Source organism: Limanda limanda, chromosome 8, assembly GCF_963576545.1.
Source record: "Limanda limanda chromosome 8, fLimLim1.1, whole genome shotgun sequence".
Taxonomy (NCBI): Eukaryota; Metazoa; Chordata; class Actinopteri; order Pleuronectiformes; family Pleuronectidae; genus Limanda; species Limanda limanda.
The window spans coordinates 20,933,804-20,949,606 of NC_083643.1; the positions used below are offsets into that span (position 1 = coordinate 20,933,804).

General features: G+C 41.3%; 1 protein-coding gene across 1 annotated transcript in view; it reads right to left on the reverse strand.

Annotated features, from left to right (window-relative positions):
- Nucleotides 1-677: 677 nt before the first annotated feature.
- The window catches only part of kcnq1.2 (potassium voltage-gated channel, KQT-like subfamily, member 1.2), a 174,181-nt gene continuing 159,055 nt past the window's right edge, over nt 678-15,803 (reverse strand). Inside the window, exon 18 of the mRNA XM_061076373.1 lies at nt 678-824. Within this exon, the coding sequence (XP_060932356.1) occupies nt 678-824 (147 nt within the window). The remainder of the gene's footprint in view (nt 825-15,803) is intronic.

Sequence of the window (15,803 nt, forward strand, 5' to 3'; positions counted from 1 at the left end):
TAGTGTGATTATGAGGCTAATGTAGTGAAATAAATTCATGTGGCGTGTCGCTCCATGGAAAAGACAGAGGGCCCACAATGCAGGTGCATGTAGAAAAAGAGAGACCCTTACAGGCCTATAATCATCGGGAGAGGCGGTGGACTAGTGGCAGAAACTTGAACTATGGGCAGAAAAGGTCTCTGGTTCGTCTCTGGTTCGACTCCACGGAGAAACAAAAAAAAAAAAGACGAACCTGGATTGATCTGTCCAAAAATTCCAAGAGGATACTCCCTACCCTGTCTAGTGCCCCTGAGCAAGGCACCTTGCTCCCCGGGCGCCGTACATGGCTGCTCACTGCTCTGTGTGTCCTACACCAGATGGGTTAAAAGCAGAGGTTAAATTTCCCTACAATGCATGAGTGTGCTTGTGTTTGGGACAAATAAATGTATCTTAATCTTAATCAGAAAGTCAACTGTCTTACAAAACCACTCTCTGTGGTTCTATGCATCAAGTTGTTCTCTTCTTAGGGGTCGAAGGCCTTGGAGTTCTCGATTAAAAAGTGGGAATGGAGTTTGAAAAATTCAGTTGCGCAAGCCACCTGTATTGGAGGCCAGGCTGTGTATGTGTCCTTGTGGCCCTTTTTAATTGTCCTTTGGTAATGACATCATCATACCCAGCAGCGCGCCGTCTCCATTACATCACGGCCCGTCATCAATGCTGGCACTCATGCACTTCTGGATGGTCACCCTGCGGATGGAGGGCTTGGACGTCAGCACCGGTTTTGGCGAGAACTGCTCCGTTAGAATCCGCAGGACTGAGTCCATTTTCTGGTCCATCTGATGAACCTGTTTTCAACACAGTGACAATAAACAAAACAGGCCGAGTCAGCTTGATGCCTCTAGGATACATCATCTGCACATACAGCATAGACCTGCGTTATAAAACAAAGAATGACAGCGAGTTTGTGCTCTTCTTTCATACGCTGCTGCCTCTTTAATGCTGCCATATACCAATGACAGAGCAGCGCAGAGCAGGACAGGGTGTAATGATATGTTAGTCTGCCAGTCGCTGTCTACATGCTAAAGCCACTCATTACAAAAGCTGTTGAGCCATATGATCCCTGGGCGCACACACACACACACACACACACACACACACACACACACGCACGCACACACACACACACACACACACACACACACAAACAAACACACACACTGCTGTTGTTTCCACGCTTTCCCAAGTGCAAACACAGGTGTGTCACCCTACAGACACATCTCCGGCAAGGTGTGGCCAGTCTGACCACAGTGTGACAACACATGAACGTATCCAACTGAGTGATTGAAGTTCAAAAATAAGAACAACTTCATGCAAATACTGTCAGGAGATCTGCATAAATACACACCCATACACATTCACTTACAATACACACAATAAGAGAAGGTGCTGAAACCTTCTGCACACAGCCTTCAAAGGGATTTTCTACATCTTCACAGCCTTGGCCTTGGTTTTACCTCTATACTTATCTAGTTAGCCCTGCAGAAATGCTTACACACACCACACACACACACACAAACAAACACACACCAATGTCTTCCAATGGCTCCAGTGGATTCAAGAAAGCATAAGAAATGATAAAGATGGCGCTTTGTAAATCAAAGACTAAACAGCGAAGCACATCAAAGAGCCATCACATCTCAGGCACCAGGGGAAGAACAGGCAGATTTCAGACTCCCGTCTTCACAAGACGCTGATAGCTAGCCACTCCGGCCCAACTGTGCAGTTCTTTTGGCACGACACTATTCGGACAGTTAACATCAATGGCATTTTCATGGGCTTAAAGGGTATATGGCCCCTCTTTCTCCCCGTCTTTTAGTGCGTGTGCCTGATGGGCTCTGACATTTTAACGGCAGAGCAGGACATTTAGCAGCTATTATTGTTGTTGAAATATGAGCCATGATAGGAGGCATAGATCTGGGATATCAGCATGCGTTGCAGAAAATAAATGATTATAGTGATTATACGTGTTTTGTCGAAGTGTCTAACAAATCTATCAGTTTGGCTTTTTTCATGAGCAAACATCTCTGTCATAAACTTTCTGAAATGGGTTTCCAAGATCTCATTACTGCAAATCGTTTGTACGTCTCCAGTCAAACACAGCACAGACTCTCAACTTGAGGTCATTAGTATGATGCTGTACAAGAACACTGGCTGCTCATGAGACCAGTTTTCATCACTTACTTGTAAATTATGGATTGCTATGAAATATACAGTATAATGGAGCAAGAATAACTTGATATTGACCCTTTTGCTCAGGTTCACTGATGTTTCACCAACCACAGTACTTTCCTCTGAGATTTTACCATGACCTAAATAGTTGCGCTAAGTAGACGAAGCACGCGCTGGGCCCGGATGAAGCTTAGAGAATAATAGGCTATCATAAACATGTTGAGCAGTAATCTACAGACGTATCAACATTCTCGTTGGGGCTTAAAAAGGATCAGGCATTCCTCCTGCCGTGTGTCTGAACAGAGTGGCCCACAGGACTCACCGAGAGACAAGAAAAACATAATTAGTTAGGCGTGCTGCAGACACACTTTTTTATTATTGCCACTAACTGAGTGTGAGTGTGTGTGTGTGTGCTTTCTGGGTGTATATGGGTGAAAGATTGTGCAAATGCATGTTTATGAATGTGTCTCTAGAGGTTGTGAGTGAGTGTGTTGCAAGAGTACATCTCCTGGTATTGTGGATGTGAGTGAGTGAGATAGTGTAATTGCAATGAGGTGTGTGTTTGTCCGTGTGTGGGTCTGTCAGTCAGAGACCACCTCCCGGGAAAAATGTCACAAAAAAAATCAGTTAAGGTCAAGATGGTTAAGGTTAGAGTTAGGTAAGTAGTGATCATGGTTAGGGTTACAGTAAGTCTCCAAAAGATTAATGTCAGGGTAAGAATAAGGCTACATCCATGTAAACTCTGCTACAGATACGCCTGGTGTCCACAATACTCTGGAGTTTTAGAGACACTAAAAATTAGAAGTTTTGAAACACTGCTGTTTTAGTTTGAAAACTTTGGGACTGCATTTTAGTCTGGACGGGCAGAAGTAGAGATGTTTGGAAACAATGACTTGGATACTGAGATTTGCTGATTGGGTCATTTTTGTCAAGATATAGCCTTCGCTCATTCAGCAGGCTCCTTAACCCAACCCTCAACGGGAAGAAAACAACCACCATTAGACCAAAAAACTGACCAACTTCTATATATAAAATAGCTGCTCTTACTTTTCCTAATTGCTGCTTAACAACCAAATCCTTCCCGTTTACACCGGCACTTTCGTGCCCAGTGCATGCAAGTGGTTGATTAAGATTGATACAAAGCCAAAAAGAGATTGTTTTAGTTTGAAAACAGTGTAGAATAATAGATGTAGCATTAGAGACAAAAAAATTGAAGGTGGACAAAATAAAATAAATACATTAAAATGATCAGGTTAACGGATGAGAGGTAATGGCTTGACTCACATTCATTACTGGAAGTAGAGTCTGTATTGTCCGTTATGCAAATATCCTGTTGAGGCCTACGTTCAATGCTGGGGAGTACTTGAGTGCATTGTTGTTCTTTGCCAATATGCCTTCCTCCTGTGTTTGACACATAGTATTGTATGTTGTCATGATTTCTGAGATGTGACATAATTTTGCAGAGCTTACAACAGAAGCAATTATTACAGCTACTATTGTAAATGGCCTCAGGTAGTATTTAAACTTAATTTTCAGCTTACAGACACAAAGGGCTCCAACATGGCATTTTGTATCTCTATAAGCTGAAAATTGGAAAGAAAGTGGGAACCTTTGACAGGCTTTAGGGCTAGTTTGTATTTGTCTAATTAAATACGGTTCACTGAGTTGCCTTTGACATTTTAGTGCAATGGACACAAGGCTCCTCAAACTGGTATTTACTCTTGGGCCATTGCATTGGGAAGGGTGTGTTCTTTTTAAAAATCTGTCCACCGCATGTAGTGTGTAGTTGGGTATCACCACTGCTATGTCATACAAACACATGTGATCCAGTGACAGGTGATGCTCCAGCTGCCCCCGAGCCTCCATGTGACCACAGACAACACATGAGACAGTCACAAACAGGCCTGACACTTCAGCAGCAGGGCTTTCCCCTGACCCCAGATAAGGTCCTTCTGACTGAGGCCACTCACAGACACAAGGATACATGTTCTGGTGCTTTTAAGCTTTGCTGCATAGAATTTTTTTTAAAGTCAGTTCAAAATGTACACAATATTTTTAAATGAAAAATTAAGCATTCGTTTAAGTTGACATTACTTTCTTGACTGTTTTTTTCCAATTTCTAAACAAACTGAAATGCAGACTCTTGTAACCTTCGGGCATGACTGCCTTTATCACTAGATGAATAATACGGAGGATGTTATAAAGCACAGTGACGCAGTACGTAGGAAATAGTTATGTAACCTTTTTATTCAACAAAGATAAAAAAAAAGTATTTTGGATTCACTGAGGATATGTTCTCTCTCAAAACACTGGAGAAAGATAAATTAGATATTGGTTGAGACTGATTATCTTATTCCTTAGACATTGATAAATTATTTTTTATCATCAGTGAAAATGCCCCTCATTCCCCCCCATGATATCATCAAATACCTGCTTTTGTCCAACCAATGATTAATTATCAATATTTTCTGTGACCTTAACCCTAACCCGCTGTGATGATCTGTGACCTGCACATCATGAACTTCCAGTCATTGCAGCGACTGGGGGGGACATGAAGTACAGGGACAACAGTCGGGGAGGACAAAGAGCTCCTGTTCACACAGGAACACCCTTCCTGGACCACCTTCCTGCCCTCCCCTGGGGGCGACTGTCTGCTATCTGGTACACTGCAACACAGGAGGGTACGAGGAGACAAACAAACGCACATACATTATGTACACAAACTTGTTTGTGCTATTCCCCCTGTCAGAGAGCAAACAACAACCAGTAAACAAGGGACAACATCATTGTTAGGACATTAGTTGAGGCCAAAAAGCTGTAGGCAAGAGAGTAATAATGGAAAACGACATGGTGACGGCAAATAACCACTGTGAGACCACTGGGTAAAAGTCATTATCAATCCATCAATCAGTCAGTGAGTCAATAAGACTTTATTTGTATAATACTTTAAATACAAATAACCTGTTTTATACGATGAAAACAATACTCCATCCATACACAAACCAAAAATATCATAAATAAAAGACTCAATAAATACAATTTAATTTGATCTTAAAATTTTAATTCAAAATAGATGAATAAAATAATAGAAAAGTTAAGTTTACTGAAGTGAAACCAGAGTAAGACAATATAAAATAAAGGCAATCCAGAAAATAAAAATAGAATAAAGGGATGCAATTATTTAAATGTATTATCCACTTACTTTTACAATATTATAATACTACAAAATAAATAAACAAATAAATGCATAAAATACATTAAATTTAAGGTAGCTCCTGACTTTACTTAGAAAAAATATCTAAACTCTCTGCAGCCCTCAGGTCTTGAAGGCTACTCAAGAGACGTGGTCTACAGTGATAAAAGGATGAGGATGTAATTCAAAGGCCACCACCAGAAGACCTGAGGTTTCTATAAGCTCCATAGGATACAAGCAAATTTGATAAAGAGGTTGGACTGAGATCATTACGAGCCTTAAAAAAAACAATGAAAGGATCTCTAAAGCTGTAGTGCTGTAGAAAACTCTTAATGCGCCATAACCTGATATCTAAAATAGCCTAAAATTAAAAAGGTAGCTGTGGTCATCATGAGATTTCATTATAAAGCTGTGTGTCATCAGCCTATCTACGGGAGTTGATGCAGTGAAGTCTCTAATTGGCCGCAGGTAAAGGTTAAAAAGTGTATATGATCAACAACTGAACACATTTTTTCATCCACACTGATGCTGGTGCACATATGGCAACTGAAGCAGCCGGAATAAAAACAAGAACAGTGACCAGCTCATGTGAGACCTACATTGCATCATCCATGGACATTTGACACAGCTTTACTTTATAAACCTATACTGGAGAATTACTACAGATGTTGTGGGGCCAAAAAACATTTAAACAACTTAATATTTTTTCTTCTGCCAGTGCAATAGTTTCCAAAATTTTCGGGGGGGGGGGGCTGAATATATCAGGGTGAATTATGTAAAGTGTGTATAAAATGACACTGGAAAACAACTGGAATATAGTGCTTTAGTGCCTTCGGTTTTTAATATTTCGCTTTCTGCAACACAGACAAAATAGACTATTCTCACTCTATACATTGCTGTATATTTTCCCTGAATTGCACAGGAATTTTGGAGGGAAATCAGTTAAAAAGGTCATTTAATTATCTCCCTCTTTTGTAAGAGCAGAGAGAAGAGAAGAGAAGAGAAGAGGAGAAAAGAGAAGAGAAGAGAAGAGGAGAAAAGAGAAGAGAAGAGAAGAGAAGAAGAGAAGAGAAGTCTATAATTTACTAATGTAATGTAATGTAGAACGGCAATCCTTCACTGACACTCAGTCCTCTAGAGCCGGCCGGTGGTGATAGAGCGATTCACACTGCCATCTGTTGGGGAGATATAAAGCCTGGAGAAAAGCTAAGCGCTGCTTTCTCTGATTCCTGCCAAATTCTACCATTGCATGATTACTGACACATGGAAACATGACATGCTGGATATGGATATGATGAGATACTGGCTGACGTAGTGTGTGGTAGCCTTGACATGTCATGAATGGTAATTAGGTGTTGTGAAGTGGAGCGGCTTGTTCAGCAGAGAAGAGAAGGCCGCTGTATTCACTGTAAAGCAGAGTCCTGGCTGGAGTAGATAGTCTTTCACAAAAACACAGGGACGCTGTAAACAGAGACACATTTATGTTCCCTTCTAGCGCTTTCTCCCTGATGGTCACCTTGAGGAGCAGGGAGGAATGGAGGAGGAGTGAATAGAGAGCAGAGTGGAGGAGACAGAGGTGCAGGGCTGCCAGAAGGAGAGGCTACCAGCTACTGGAATGTGTTGGCATCTATGTCCGAGCAGAACGCGCTATTCAACAAAACAAGATTCCTGCCATTGAAATGCTCTCAGTCACACAGAGACAATGGAGACGGAGCAGGAGCACAGAGAGAGATAAGACCAGAGGGAAACAACTGCACAGGTCACCCTCCTTGCATGCTATAGTGAATGTGGAATGCATTTTCCCCGCCACTCTGACCTCAGACGGCCTCAGGCTTTGAGCTGTGGAACACCAGACCGTTTTAAAGCATCGTTTTTTTTTTCTCACCTTTGTTATGACTGTGCTTACTCACACAGCACAAGCATGACTAACACAATGTTTATTCCAAATGGAAAGGAATTCTTTAATATCCCCATTGGGTCCTTCACTTTCACAACATGTTTTTTCCCCCATAATTGACGTCTAATTTCACCATTAACTATATGTCTGTGAGGTCATTTAAACAAACATACTGTAACATTCTAGGGACAAAACTAGAACTACTGCACTGCGGTTGTTTGTCTCTGTGATTCAGTGCAGTTTCCGTGTGCATATTGGTACATCATTTTTTTCCAGAATTATATAAGGTCACTTTGACCTTTGACCATTGAAACACAGTCACAATCTGAAAATCATAGTCTGAGTGACAACTGATCAAAAATTGATAAAATTTCCCTCAAGCACTCTTGAGATAACACAGAGGCTTTGACCCTTGACCAAAATCTATTGAGTTAATCCTTGAGTCCAAGTGAATGTTTGTGCCAAATGTGAGATGAATCCTTCACAGCTTGACAGAGATATCACCTCCACAAGGCAAAAATGGTGCTTCCTGAGGTCAATGTGACCTTGACCGTGGACCAAAAAAACCTAATAAATTCATCCTTGAGTCCAAGTGAATACTTGTACCAAATATGAAGAAATTCCCTCAGCCATGACATATCACATCCATGGGATTAAGTGTATATTCATTTTCAAACTTGTATTATTTACATCCACATTTAGTGTTTAGCTGTCATCTTCATCCTTCCTGACTTTTGGCACATTACTGTGGTTCTTGGCGCGTTTCCATCACCAACTGTAAATCAGTGGAATAGTGTATAATCCATTAGCATTAATGCGTATTGCGTATCCCGTGAAAACATTTTTTTTACCTGATCTAAAAACCATTGCTCCTTCCTTCACATTTGTTCATGTTCAGTTAACCTATAGATCTAAAATATTAAGATATAATGAATTTAACAAAAAAGGAAACTTTTTTACGCTATAGAAAATGTGAAAACAGCCAAATCATTCTCCAAACAGCATGCTATTAAAAGCCCACTAATGTTCAGTCAAAACATTGGTGAATATACGCCCAGGACAGCTGGCAGGTGCCTTGTACACAGAGGTTAAAGTCCCCATGCAGTGGACACAGGCTCAGTTCCAACCCAGTTTTGGGATCTTTCCTTTAACTGCACTCACTCTTCCCATTTCACACTGAAACTGTCCTGTGAGTGAAGACACAGTGGCTGAAGTTATCTTAAAAAAAGTGGTTCTATTCAATATTTTGTGGTTAAACAATGATTACTATGTGTAATTATGGAAAGACATGAGAAACCCACGAGAAATCTCATCTGACTCATTCTCATTTAGAGCTACAGAGCATTTCCATAGTTTTTGTTTTACGGGCCTACACCTCCACTCTCACCACTTTTACCGAACCACTTCCAGCTGCAGGAGGCATCTGTCTCAGCAACAACAACAAAATACTTGTTGCCCAGTATAATTGCACACTACTGCCTACGCTGTGTACCAGACCAGATCTAACATCTGTGAATATCAGACTAACACTCATTGGATTATAATATGTCCCCAAATTTAAACACAAGTGTACTTTCACCAGGTGAATTTAAAGCCTGTTCCACTGCCCCCATGTGAACAAACAAATCAGTGCTCTCTGAAATTACATTAAGACTCAGATTGTGTACGCTCCCACTTCCTGTTAATCGGGTGCTTGTCTTGAATAGATAACAATTTAATGGCCCTGTTTTGTTTTATCCACTCACAACGGTTAATTAATTTGAAATTAAAATGAGTTGAAATAATCACTTGTTCAGTGAAACATGGAGACTGTGGTCATTTAAAATCCTTATCCATCACAGTTATCCCATAAATCGTACAGTTTAATCAGCTCAATACAGCATAGGGTCAGTTCAGGTGAAGTTTTCTGCCTCTGCATAGATCTCCCTGTGCAGCTCAGCCACACTGCCCTGCCTGCTCTTTGGGTTTCACCTACACACAGACACACACAAACACAGACGAGCGAGCACGCACACACACACACACACACACACACACACACACACACACACACACACACACACACACACACACACACACACACACGATCCAGTGTTTCTCTCTTGACACAATGGACAATGCAGAAAAAGCAACAGAGGGTGTACACACGGGCCTCGCTGGTGGGCCAATAACAAGCTTGCATTACACAGAGGTCATCATTATCATCACTGTGACAGGGCCGCATGAATGGAGAATGGAGATCAGGAGTGTGTGTGTGGGGTGGTGGGGGGCAGAAAGAGAAAGTAAAGAGGGAAATAAAAAAGAAAAGAAAAGAAAAAGCCCGAAGAAAAGGAAAATAAATTTGAAAGCAGGGGAAAAATCTGACACTGGTGGCTTTTGTCTACGGAGGTTAACACACACACACACACACACACACACACACACACACACACAAACACACGCACACACACAGAGACAAAGGAAAGTCAGCAGGCCACAATTTTGCTGATATTAAAAAAAGAATAAATCCTAGACTGTACATCGAGATAAACAACGTGACAGCTCCCGAAAAGTGAAGCCAAAGTGTCTTGACTGCCCCCGGTGGCTTGCTGCAGTATTGGTCATACATCCCGCCTCCTTCATGTTAGTGGACGGGACATGGGCCAAAGTACGCATCACGATTATATTTGTCACTTTAGGTATCACGAAAATGTTTGGTTGAGTGTCCTTTTTTCTAGTAAGTTGGATTTTAATGATTTGATCCTAAAAAAACAGGGTGTAATGCAACGATTGACTCGATTGGTCGAGTGTATGTATCAGTAGCCCCCACCCCCCCGCTCACTACTGCACAGACTCTGGCTCCAAATGTGGAAGATGGTAGCGTTCGATATTTCAGCTTCATTTCTGGAAAGCGTTAGGAAGCTGAGAGGCGTCGTCCATCTTTATATACGGCGTATAGAATAAACCCAGAGCTCATAGAAAATAATAAATTCAACACAGCTGCTCTCAGGTTTGTTTTTAGAACATTAGGTAAAAGAGAAGAACGCCTTCACTTTGTGACATGAAATGCTTTTAATTTGTGTTCACGTGTACCTCCCGCTCTGAACGCCAGCTGGATGAGAGTTTGTTAGACATCACTGCAGCCGGCACACTTAGGTTCTCTCGTGCACCGACACATCAACATGAAGCTCTCCTGCAGCCGACTGGATTCACTTTCACTCGGCTGGTCTTGGCTTCCAGAGCAGCTGTCGTGCATGTTTTCTCAATTTAAAAAGTGCAGAAGTAGTGTTAAATTTCACGAAGTAAAGGTTGGGGAATGCAGCTACAGCATCACACTTAATTTAATGAAGCTTGTTTATGACTTTAAAGAGTCTCATCAGTGACAAATGACTGTTTTCCTCTGTGTTTGTTTGTTTGTCATCAACTACTCTCTTCTAATTTAGCAGAAGGGTGGGGTATGATCCAAGGAAGAACGCATTCAACTTTGATGAGGCTCTGGATTAGAAGGCTGATCTATACGTTCTTTCTCACTTTCTTTAATGTTTATTAAGGCATTTTCAACATAATCGTTGATTTTGGCGAGGAATAATTCATTGACCTTTTTTAAGGGGACTGATATTCACGAGGGTGTGAAATTTGGTGCAGATCCAAACCAAATCCGGATCATTTATGTGGGGTTTCATGAGAGGGATGTTGGGCCTTGGTGTCATGCATCAGTAAGTGTAACTGAGATTTAAGATGACTGCATGAGTTTACACTTTTCTGTTCACCTACAAAAACTGTTTTCAATAATTCACAGATTAACTGCTCAAGGTTTTCATATTTTCGACATTTTGCATGGAGCTTTCAAACATTTGGTTGTTGCCTGCATCTGTAAAAAGTATTTTTTATCATCTTCAGTGGAGGTGTGTAATTTTCTTCAAACTTCTATCTTGAAAAACCACAAAGCTGTACAAACTGTACACTACACACACACTGTGGAGTGTGTGTGTAGTGTACATGCACAACACACAGTGCAGCCTTGGCTTTATAATAGAAGTCACTAAATTTATAACGCGCATTTTAAAACAGCACAAACTGACCAAAGCCAGTTAAAATGTTCAAACGCGTCTCGTAAAATAAAATATATCAAAACAAAGCACACATATATACAACATAAAAGAGAAGCACAAACAGAGGGGAAAACATATAATTGTTTTATGACAAGCGTGAGCTGGTGGTTAGGAGAGGCTGAGGGGAGGAGATGTGTGGATAAAAGGATGGATGAGAGCTGGAGGAGAGAAAAGAGAGAGGAGGACAGTCGGGCGAACTTCAAAAGACCCTGCTGGTCTTTTCTTCAGCAGTTTGTTTTCGCTGCCTTCGCCGAGTGTGTTGACTCATCTTCTGGGCTCTTTCATTTCTGAGGGGAGGGAGGGTTGTGTTCTGGGCCTGGACCATGATTATGAAACGGGATAGCGTCTCATTATTGGTGTGTTTGTGTCGGTTTGTGTTTATATCAGCTTTCATGAAAGAGTGTGTAACGTTTGGTGATGTGTTTTGGGTAGTGTGTTTGTGTGTGTGTGATTAAACAGGAGACTGCAGAATCAGGGCTCCACACACACTCTATTTCACCACCTTTACGAAAAACAAATGTGAACTGCCCCAGTCCAAATGTTGTTTCGTAGGATGACCAATTTTTTTTTGCAAAGGGCAGACAGACACACAGACAGACAGATAGATGCACATTACCAACACAAGCTGTGTATACCCCAGTCAGGACCTGCTGACGTAATTCAAATCATCACAATGCCTTTTAAAATGACATCATCATGACATCATTTATACCACGATGATGATAAATAATTGGTTTATCCAAGTTAGCTGTAGATCACATCTCTAATCTTATCGGGTGCAAAAGTTAATGCACCATATTGTCTCCACATATCTAATCTCTATAAACAGATGAGTTAACAAGGCAGGAGGCAGGCTTTCGGGGCAAGAAGCCTTCTGCGGCAAAGAAGGTGGAACACATTGATCAAATGCATCTGCTTCCTAGTTTATTTGCATTCATATGCAGAAATCTGTTGATAGAGAAGAGCCAAAATGTAGTCTGGAGCAAAAACACCTACAAAAAGCACAAAATCACTGGTTGTGTTTTGTGTGATAAAAGAAACTATTCAGATTGTGAACAATGTGTACATTATTTCATCAGTAAACTTTTTTAAATTTCTGTACATGTGCTCCAGCTCTGTGTGAGCTTCAAATTGCCTCTCACTGTCTCCAATTGTTTGCCTTCAATCTTTCATTTTTTATTTGTAAAGTACCTTATAACTGTGTTTTGAAAGGTGCTATGAATAAAGTTTACTTTTGACGATGATGAGAATGATGATTATTATAATTAATGTATCTGCATTATCATTATTAATTATTGGAATGCCATAGTCTGTTTCCTTGGTTAAGAGCCACCCAAGACTATTGTTATTGTGCGTTTTTCTCCTCTACAGCCGAATGACAGTGGGCAAAGCCAGTGCTGACACAGCCCAGCAGACACAATGGAGCAATAGAGCTAGCAAGCAGCTGGTGACTGTTTGAATCCAATGATTAATACAAAATGCATTTAGCGAAATTTGTCCTTAAGTTACCTCAGACTCTGTGTCTCTAGGTCAACTCAGGCTCCATGAAGCCGATGCAGTGCCCTCCTGTGTGTTTTGTTTATCCAGCGCACTGTATTTGTGAGGTCCTGCCAGTAAACCACGACTCAGGGGAAAGACGGACTGGTGTCACTTTTTGCACCGGAACATCAGATCTTGCGCTGAGCGTAACTCTAGTAACAGCATAAGAGGCGGTGCCATGTTGTAGCAGAGACATTTGAGGTCAATCGTTAGCACTAAGTTATGTTTGACCTTTGCTAAGTGACAGCTTGAAATGAATTAATAAAAAATCATACTTGAAATCCTTTCGTAGTGGTCCTGAGAGATATCTGTGTTCAGCCAGGATGACCGGACACCATCACTCCGGTGCCCTGCTGCATGAATGTTGTTCTTAGGTATTATTCTTAGGTATTATTAGACTTTTGTATATTTCAGTAGTTTCAAGCTTCATATGTCAGCGTGCTGGTTTGTGTGTTTGACATCTTTTATAACTAAACAGGAACATGATCTTAAAATATTCTTCCTCTCTGGTTTTTAGCTCAAACGGCCTTTGCATGCAGATAAAGAAATGCAACTTGCAGTGAATGTGTATAACTGTCAGTGTGATATATTCATGTGACCCATTTCTTAACAGTCCTCCTTAAATTATTCTATCCTGTTTGAATACACCGCCAAGCTCGTCATATTGTAGAAATTCCTGTATGTAGTCATACTTTGTGCAAGTAAACTGTAAGTCAGCATCATTCAAGTGAAACACATGAAAATGCTCCATATGATGTGAACTGGGGTTATACTTTGCAAGCTGAGAGCGGATAAGAGAGAGAGAGACAGAGAGTTTGAGAACAAGAATGACAGACTGCGTGAATGAATCTTAAACCGACGTGTCAGCTGAACTCAAATTCAGTAACCCATCCAGCCACCGATCTGCTCCACCAGCGGCCTCGGTGCCAACTGGAAGACGCAGCTAGCCCGGCTCCGATTCACCACGAGCCGAGGCCGCTGCCAAGGAGAATGGATTCACTTTAACACTGGCAGATACAGTATGTTCTTTGTATTTGTAAAAAGCAGGAGAAAGAAATAGACAGAGAGAGAGGGAGGAAACGTGAAGGGCAAAGCCGCACGGGAGCGGTGTGGATGGACTGTTTCGACACCGAGAAAGGGAGTAAAAGAGGAGGGGAGTGAACGAAGGGAAATGGTGGTTATGTTTTAAAAGAACAGGAAACCGAGCGAGAGCACCTGATGCACATGATAAGTATCAAGGGCCGCGCCACGTGCCGCTAAACTGCAGCCAAAGCTCTTTTCTGCGAGGGTGGTGGTGGCGGCGGTGACGGTGGTGTGTGGAGGGGAGTGTGTACCGGCTAATCTCTCCTCTGAGTGGGCGCACACTCAAAGCTGCTTTTGTTTCTGAGGGCTACTTTCACGAGGACGTACAATCCCCCAAGTCCACTCCTCCCCTCCTTCTCTTTTTCTTCCCCTTTTTTTGTATCTCTCTGTTGTTCGGCGCACACTCCTCCTCTCCGAAACACTTTGGGTGTTTTATTTGATTTACTGATCACTCTGTTTAGACATGACTGCGAGGCCGGGAGAGCGAGAAACTTTGTATGTGCATGTGTGTGTCCGTGAACATGCGTAAGTGTGGGGAAACACGGAAACACTGACGGTCTTTCATGGTGTCAAGGTAAAGAGTCAAAAGCCGAAACAGCCAGAGAGAGTGTCGGGTGAGGGAGCGGCTTTGATGTCATGTTGGAGGCGCATGAGCGGTTTTCACATTGACAGATGTGAAGCTCGGGGAAATGTTACCACAAACAAAATAAACTTCGGGCATAAACAAGCCGAAAAGAGATGAATTACGAGAAGGCGGCAACAAGAAGCTGCTCACAGGAACATGCCACAGAACATGAACACTTTTAGGTTTCGTTCCATCGTGTAAAGAAATAAACATTTTTAAATATACATTAGATTTCATGAGAAAATATGGGTAAAATAAATACCAAACATCTTATATTTTTATAGAAAATACAATTAAAGACCTGTGATCTTTGAGGAATTTTAGGTTTGAAATTCAATAGAATAAAGGAAATATTACACCTCGTTCTCATGTCTATCTGTGCAATTCAATGGCTAATACAATCTTGTTACACTGTATATATTTTTTTCATATTTTTTTCTATTCTATTAATATTTATATATTTCATTACGTTTGTATTGAAAGCTTACATATTCATAATTTTTTATATTTTTGATTTCTATTTTTTGAACGTTCTCTTTGCTGATGTGTAACTAACAAAGAGTCATCGTATCTTATATTAAACAATAATAATCCTGTTTGGATTTCTGATTGATCCCCATTATTCTGCAAATCAGAATTTGCCCAAAGGTAAATTAAACAAAGAAAATGTAAAATGCCCACAATCCTCTATTACATGTAAAGCCCATGAAGCAAATCAGCGCCTGTCCACAAACACCTCCAAACTACCTCCAGGAAGCTGTCGCCACATGCAGCTATACCAGTCCTGTGACCAATCTGTTAAAAGCACTCAAAATGCTTTTTAGTGAGTAAAATCGTACATACAGGGGGGGTAAGGAGCAGAGGAGGGAGGGAGGCAGGGTAGAGGGGGGGACGGGAGGGTGGTGGGGGAATAAGCAGTTGCCCAATGGAGCATTTGTCCTCAGAGACAGCTGAATGCGATCTGCTCTGAACCGCTCCCCTCATGAGGACAACTACACACACACTTTAATACTGTACGTTCAAAGGGGAACATCAACAGTAGGCGACACAAAATAATCCGTCCGACACTTGAGAATTTGCACATCGATTCATAGATATAATACAAGCACATGCAGAAAGAACGTGTACCTATGCGCAATCACACAAACATTTCTAATCAATTAAGGC